The sequence below is a fragment of the Chiloscyllium plagiosum genome, chromosome 23 (assembly GCF_004010195.1).
Source record: "Chiloscyllium plagiosum isolate BGI_BamShark_2017 chromosome 23, ASM401019v2, whole genome shotgun sequence".
Taxonomy (NCBI): Eukaryota; Metazoa; Chordata; class Chondrichthyes; order Orectolobiformes; family Hemiscylliidae; genus Chiloscyllium; species Chiloscyllium plagiosum.
The window spans coordinates 58,274,494-58,282,854 of NC_057732.1; the positions used below are offsets into that span (position 1 = coordinate 58,274,494).

General features: G+C 43.5%; 1 protein-coding gene across 1 annotated transcript in view; it reads left to right on the top strand.

Moving 5' to 3' along the window:
- ncor1 (nuclear receptor corepressor 1) overlaps positions 1–8,361 on the top strand; it is a 413,945-nt gene that overhangs the window by 302,173 nt on the left and 103,411 nt on the right. The window contains exon 24 of the mRNA XM_043713232.1: positions 1,609–1,784. Coding sequence (XP_043569167.1) covers positions 1,609–1,784 — 176 coding nt within the window. The remainder of the gene's footprint in view (positions 1–1,608; positions 1,785–8,361) is intronic.

The window sequence follows — 8,361 nt, forward strand, 5'->3', positions numbered from 1 at the left end:
TAAAGAACCTGCCTCTGACATCTGTCTTAAATCTATCACCCCTCAATTTGTAGTTATGCCCTCTCGTACACGCTGACGTCATCATCCTAGGAAAAAGACTTTTACTGTCAACCCTATCTAATCCTCTGATCATCTTGTATGTTTCTATCAAATCCCCCCTTAACCTTCTTCTTTCCAATCAGAACAGACCCAAGTCTCTCAGTCTTTCCTCATAAGACCTTCCCTCCAGACCAGGCAACATCCTGGTAAATCTCCTCTGCACCTTTTCCAATGCTTCCACATCCTTCCTGAAATATGGCGACCAGAACTGTACACAACATTCCAAGTGTGGCCGCACCAGCGTTTTATATGGTTGCAGCATGATATTGCGGCTCCAGAATCCCAGTACGAATGAAACCTAACACAACGTAAGCCTTCTTAACAGCACTATCCACCTGGGTGGCAACTTTCAGCGATCTATGTACTTGAACTCCAAGATCCCTCTGCACTACCACACTACCAAGAATCTTTACATTGACCCAGTACTCTGCCTTCCTGTTATTCTTCCCAAAGTGACCTCACATCACCTCACATTTAGCAGCATTGAACTCCATTTGCCACCTCTCAGCCCAAATCTGCAGTTTCTCCAAGTCCCCCTGCAACCTGTAACATTCTTCCACACTGTCCACTACTCCACCGACCTTAGTGTCATCTGCAAATTTACTAATCTATCCACCTGTGCCTATGTCTAAGTCATTTATAAAAATGACAAACAGCAGTGGTCCCAAAACAGATCCTTGTGGCACACCACTAGTAACTGTACTCCAGGCTGAATATTTTCCATCAACACCACTCGCTGCTTTCTTTCAGAAAGCCAGTTTCTAATCCAAAAGAAGTGTAAGTCAGAGGCTAGAAATCCTGCAACAAATAACTCACTTTCTGACTCCCCAAAGTTTGTCCATCTAAACACATGCCAGGAGCATAACGGAATGCTCTCCATTTGCCTGGATGAGTGCACCTTTGAGAACATTCAAGAACCTTGATGCCATCCAGGACACAGCAGGCTGCTTGATTGGTACCACATCGACAAAAGCTTAGTCATTCCACCGTCACTCAGTGCTGCAGAAATGTACCAGTGATCCTCAATCCAACAACCACTTCTATCTCAAAGGACAACAGCAGTAGATATATGGGAACAACCCTATTTGTAAGTTCTCCTCCAAGCCACTCGGCATCCTGACTTGGAAATATATCCCTGTTTCTTCAGTGTCAGTGCATCACAATCTTGGAAATTCTCCCCTGTGGCATTGTAGGGCAGCCTACAATACGTGGACTGCAGTGGTTCAAGAAAGCGGCTTGCCATGACTTTCTCGAGGGCAATAAATGCTGGCCCCACCAGCAACACCAGCATCCCATGAGTGAATGAAAAAAGGCTGAAATAGGATGGCAGAAAAGTTTATAGACAGAAAAGGAGAAAAAAGTAATGATTGCAGAACAAGTAAGTGCAGGTTTAAATTTTGAGTCTCTGAAGTTACAAGTACATCACCTTTCATTTCCAAAAGTTCTAGCTATCCAGATGTAGCTACAGCAGTGTATTTGACTGATTGAACTTGTCACTTTGCCTTGCAGTTCTTCAGCCCGCTCCACATCAAATGATGCAAACTACATCTGAAGGAGGGAAGTTAGTGATTACCAGACCAGCTAGACCATCCAACATTCCCTCCCCTCCCCCACTCATTCCTTCAACAAAACCACCACTATCTACTGAGAAGCCAACATTCAACATGGGAGGTTCAATCTCACAGGTAAGCAGAAACCCCATACAGCACACATTCAATTCTACATGTATGCCATACTGAGGGTGTCTTCATGGAATCTATCCAAATTAATTAAGGCAGTAATTGCATAATCTCCATTTGCACAAGACTTAACAACCAGTTGCAATAGTGGCCTATGTTTTGCTGAAGGTGGAGTTGGCCTGGAGGTTAGAAGAAAGAACGTTACAGCACAGAACAGGCCCTTCGACCCTCGATGTTGTGCCGACTTGTGGAATCAAATCTGAAGCCTATCTATCCTACACTATTCCATTTTCATCCATATGTTTATAAGTTTATGGACAAACATGGTGAACACTGCTTCTCTAGTATGGTCTGATCTTTCCACTGATTAGGCAAAATCCCAGTCTAGATACTGTTAGAAATCATTGTTTTGGTGTAGTATACAGGACTATTCCACCTAAAGTAACACCATTGTGTTCAGATGCCGAGTGCAGAGTTAGTTCCCAACCCTAATTGACACTTCTTTGCATATCGGAGTCAAGAGTGTGGAAAAGCACAGCAGGTCAGGCAGCATCCAAGGAGCAGGAAAATCGACGTTTCGGGCAAAAGCCTTTCATCAGGAATGAGGCTGGGAGCCTCTGGGGTGGAGAGATAAACGAGAGAGGAGTAGGGCAAGGGGCAGGTTGCTGAGGGTGGAGCGGATAGATGGGAAGGAAGATGGACAGATGCGACAGATCATGAGAAAGGTGCTGAGCTGGCAGGTTGGAACTGGGGTAAAGTTGGGGGAGGGGAAATGAGGAAATTGGTGAAATCCACATTGATGTCATGAGGTTGGAGAATCCCGAGTGGGAAGGTGAGGCGTTCTTCCTCCACAGGTCGGATGGTAAGGGAGTGGCAATGGAGGAGCCCAGGATCTGCATGTCCTCAGCAGAGTGGGAGAGGGAGTTGAAGTGTTTGGCCAAGGGGCGGTGCAGTTGGTTGGTGTGGGTATCCCAGAGATGTTCTCTAAAGTGCTCTGCAAGTAGGCATCCTGTCTCCCCAATGAAGAGACACCATCAGAAATAATGGATACAGAAATGACGTGTGGAAGTGCAGATGAACCTTTGATGGTGTGGAAGGCTCCTATGGGGCCTTGAACGGAGGTGAGGGGGATGTGTGGGCGCAGGTTTTGCAATTACTGCGGGGCAGGGGAAGGTGCCAGGAAGGGAGGATGGGTTGTTGGGTGGGGGGCGTGGACCTGACGAGATAGTTGCGAAGGGAACGGTCTTTACAGAAAGCGGTTAGTGGTGGGAGGGAAATGTATCTCTGGTGGTGGAGTCTGTTTGTAGGTGGTGGAAATGGCAGAGGTGATGCAATGTATACAGAGGTTGGTGGGGTGGAAGATGAGGACCAGATGGGCTCTTTCCTTGTTGCAGTTAGAGTGGTGGAGTTTGAAGGCGAAGGTGTGGGAAGTGGATGAGATGCGCTGGAGGGCATCTGGTGTGTTCTGTGGTGGAACTGGTCCTCCTGGGAGCAGATGCAGTGGAGGCAGAGGAATTTGGGATAAGGGATAGCATTTCTACAGGAGGTAGGGTGGGAGGAAGTGTAATCCAGGTTGCTGTGGGAGTTGGTAGGTTTGCGGAAAATGTCAGTGTTGAGTCAGTCACCATCGATTGAGAGGTCCAGGAAGGAGAGAGATTTGTCATGATCTTCAGGCCTTTGTATGTGGCCTTCCCTGTTGCATGCAGATATGTCTTGCGTGTGTGTACAACATGAATTAATCTACATTGGGTACCAGTCAAGATGTAGCATACACTACTTGTTTTGCTACCTCTGCTGATTTATCAAATGTTATTCATCTTTAATAAATCTGTTGCATGTTTTAGAGTCAAGGATTTATTTGTCTTGCGTCTGTAATATAAATGATAATGCTCAACTTTGGTTAAAATTGTGCAATGTGCTGTATCTGTCCGGATTACAAGTGGCTATGTATTCCATTAAGTGCATCTGAATTCCCCTGTATTTCCTGAAAGTTTCTATCATCTTGCAGCTTCAGTCTCCTTTGGACATAAATTAGACTTGGATGTCTGTGTGACTTTGACTTTGACTTGCTTGTTTAGCTAGCTGAGTTGTGAGATAAATTTCCCCCTCCTCTCTATGCATTTGTGAGATCATCAGAAACTGATGACTCATAATTGTGGCTGGGAGATTAAAGCGTGAGCTTCTCTCGGAGTCTGAGTCATGGCAGGGTTTCTGATTTAGCACGTGGACTGCTAAGCAAACCGAATCAAGTTGGAGTGGGTTCTGTTTGTTTTCAGCATAGATTTTAATCTGGTGGAGTTTAGGAGAGAGCTGTTTGATGCAGTACATAGATCAGTGCAGCACAAGAACAGGCCCTTTGGCCTACCATGTCATGCCAACCATGATGCCACTATAAACTAATCCCATCTGCCTCCATAAACTCTGCAACCCTCTATTCCCTTCCTGTTCATGTGTCTGCCAAAATGCCTCTTAATCATTTGTGATAGCTATAGGACAGATGTCAGAGGTAGTAAGAGTATGGAATGCTTTGCCTGCAATGGTAGTAGATTCGTCAACTTTAAGTACATTTAAGTCGTCATTGGACAAGCATATGGGCGTACGTGGAATAGTGTAGGTTAAATGGTCTTCAAATTGGTATGACAGGTCGGCGCACTATTGAGGGCTAAAGGGCCTGTACTGCGCTGTTATGTTCTATGCTATCATATCTGCTTTCACCACTTCACCCCACGGGATGTTTCAGGCACCTATCATACTCTGTGTGAAAAAAAAACATAGACTTGCGCATCACCTTTACACTTTACCCCACCCCTCCACCTTAAACCCTATGGACAAAATCCACAGTGCAGGAACAGGTCCTTCAGCCTGCCAAGACTGCAGCAAAACATGATGCCTTTCTAAACTAAAAATCTTTTGCCTCTACAAGTAGTTCTTCTATAACATGATGGTTGCGTTCTTGTGCAATATCATGTTATCGAAATGTCATGCTTTAAGCAAAAGCATTGAAAGTGTTGGCGATGTAATTGTGTTACAGCTAACACACATTTCAAAAGTTTGCCCTTTAGAAACAGTGTCCCCAATTCGTCAATTGCATCATAACAACTTTGCGTTAATGAAACACGCGTTTATAGCAGAACAACCTGTACGTTGTCTAAATCGCTCTATTCCCTGCCTATTCAGATACCCGTCAGGATGACTCTTAAATATTGCTATTGCATCTATCTCCTTCCACCTCAGGCAGCTTTCCAGGCACTTACCACCCTCTGTTTTAAAAGAAACCTGCCCCGTGCAGATCCCTTAAACTTAACCCTTTTACCTTAAACCAATGTTAGCGAGTTTTGAGATTTGTTTCAAGAATTCCTGAACACCATCAAAGACACCAAAATAGAAGAGGATGAAATAATGGACTCCTTTTTCGTAACAGCCCTGTACACATCTGTCAACACTCACTACATTATTAGAAGAACCAAAGACGCATACATCAAACACCACCAACTTCATCAACAAGGACAATATCGTCAAGCTACTGGACCTATGCCTCACCACGCACTTCACTTTCAATAACAAAATCTACAGACAAACCAACTGTACACCCATGGGATCTCCAATATCAGGGTTCTTAGCAGAGACAGTAATGCAGAGACTCAAACAAACAGCTCTGCCTACCATCCAACCCAAACTTTGGGTCCGCTATGTGGACGACACCTTTGTCATCACTAAACAAAACAAATTAGAGGAAACGTTCAAGACCATCAATAATATCTTACTGGCATAAAGTTCACAAAAGAGGAGAAAAACAACAACAAACTACCATTCCTCAATGTTACAGTGGAGCAAACAGTCAATAGGGAACTTCAAATCAGTGTCTACAGGAAAACAACACATATGGACCAAACACTCAACTGCAGAAGCAATCATCCCAATACCCACAAACGAGGCGGTATTAGAACATTATTTCAACGAGCCACTACACACTGCAGTGCAGAGGACAATCACCTATGCAGCATATTCAAAAAGAACGGGTACCCAATGAACACAGTCTGCCAATTTCTCAGCAACAAACCCAAACACACCCAGAAACCCTCTCCACTCTGCCCTACATCAAAGACATTTTGGAAATGACTGCCAGACTACTCAGACCTCTCGGGAGCATGGTAGCCCACAAACCCACCAACACACGAAAACAGCAGCTAATGAACTTTAAAGACCCTATACAGATAACAAGCAAGACCAATGTAATTTTTAAAATACCTTTGAACAGCTATAGCAAACACTACATTGGACAACAGGCAGAAAACTAGTCACCAGGATACATGAGCTTCAACTAGCCACAAAAAGACATGACCCACTATCACTAGTATCCTTACATATAGACGAGGAAGGATATCACTTTGGCTGGGACAACGCATCCATCCTAGGACAAGCCAAACAGAGACATGCATGAGAATTCCTAGAGTTCCAATTGGAATGCCATGCTTCTATCAACGGACACATCAATTTGGACCCCATCTACCACCCTCTGAGGAAAAGAACCAGAAATAGTATTACCAACACAGGAAATTACATTGCCAACCCAAGGAAACCTAAACACACAAATAGAAAATGGGCCATAACATCAAGGATTATAAATTGTTTGTTTTCCTTTTGGGTAAAGCATGTGCAGCGATGTGATTCTGTTTGCAGCATTTCTTAAGTGTAGTTGTAAGTTACTGTCAAAACTAAAGCAGGGTATTCAAAATAATTGAACAGAGCCAATTTCTCATTGTAAAAACTGGAACTAATCTGGAAATTGCTCAGTCAGCCTCACTTCATTTCTAACTGTGTGCAAACAGCTTGTGGTTACACATTTTATCAGCTATAGTCATTTGAAATCTTGCAGATAAATTATTTCAATGCCTCTCTGTATTTTTATAGGTGGAATTAACATTTAAGCTGGAATGATTCAACGCTTTGTTTCATTTTAGTTTTTCAATTTGTCACTAATATGGAATAGGGATGAATTGATTGGATTAATCCTGAAAAGTATATTTTAACTGTTGGGGCCCATTGAGATCTGTTTTGTGTAAACTTGCAAAAATTTGCCTGACCATTTTTTTTGACTGATCCAATAAAGCATAATAGATCCAAGATTTTTAGAGGTATCTCAGTAGAAGAATTGAAATGCCTAACAGCTTTAAGTAATTTATGTTTGGCCACACAATTTAGTGTGCTTGAAGAGAAGTCTTTGTCACTGTGAGACAGCTAAGGATGACACTAAAATCCCAAAATTGAAATTGCATCTGGGATTATGTCAGGCAGATTGTTATTGCTTTTGATTTTAATATTTGAAAAGTTTGGAAATGCATCCCTTGTTTGGTCCAACCTCCCGAAGTTCTGCCACCCCAAACCATTATGGTAGTGATGGACCAATAAACCAAAACTGTATTGGACAAAAATTGCAATTCCATTTTTGATTAACTTCATATAGTAATGTGTTTGTGCAGTTCATCAGGCAAGTATTGAAAATCCAACATGGTGTCCTAAGGAAGTGTGCTGTATCTATATATATTTAAAACTGGGAAAGATGTTGTGAAACTTGAAAGGGTTCATAAAAGGTTTACAAGGATGTTGCCAGGGTTGGAGGATTTAAGCTATAGGGAGAGGCTAAACAGGCTAGGGCTGTTTTCCCTGGAGCTTCGGAGGCTGAGAGGTGACCTTATAGAGGTTAATAAAATCATGAGGGGCATGGATAGGATGAATAGACAAAGTCTTTTCCCTGGGGTCGGGGAGTCCAGAACTACAGGGTATAGGTTTAGGGTGAGAGGGGAAAGATATAAAAGATACCTAAGGGGCAACTTTTTCACACAGAGGGTGGTGTGTGTATGGAATGAGTTGCTGGAGGAAGTGGTGGAGGCAAGTACAATTGCAACATTTAAAAGGCATTTGGATGGGTATATAAATAGGAAGGGTTTGGAGGGATATGGGTCGGGTGCTGGCAAGTGGGACTAGATTGGGTTGGGATATCTGGTTGGCATGGACGGGATGGACCGAAGGGTCTGTTTCCATGCTGTACATCTCTATTACTCTATGACAAGTGCTTCACTGGAGTTTCGCTAATGATGTTACCTAGTATGATGACAAAACGTCTGAAAACAAACCTTCCAGCTCAGTGAGCAAACTTAGATCCTTAAACCAATATCCCCTAGTAATTGATATTTCTATCCTGGGGAAAAAGACTCCAACTAACCACTCTATCCATGTCTCTCATAATTTAATATACTACTTTCAGTCACCCTTCAGCCTCTGACACGAGTGAAAATCCGGATTTGTCCAATCTCTCCTTTATAGCTAATACAGGGGAATCTCAATTATCCGAACATAATGGGCGGGCACTATTTCGTTTGGATAATTGATTGTTCGGTTAATCGCTAAAATGCCTTTCCTCTGGGGCTCGGAGTTTTTAAAGTCTGCTCCCCGTTCGGGAGACTGCAACAACACTGTCCGACACCAACACCCCCACCCCCAATACCACTCCCCGCCCCCAATGCTTGCAACACTGTCCCTCTGCCCCCCACACCACCCCCCCGCCGCCAATACTTGCAACACC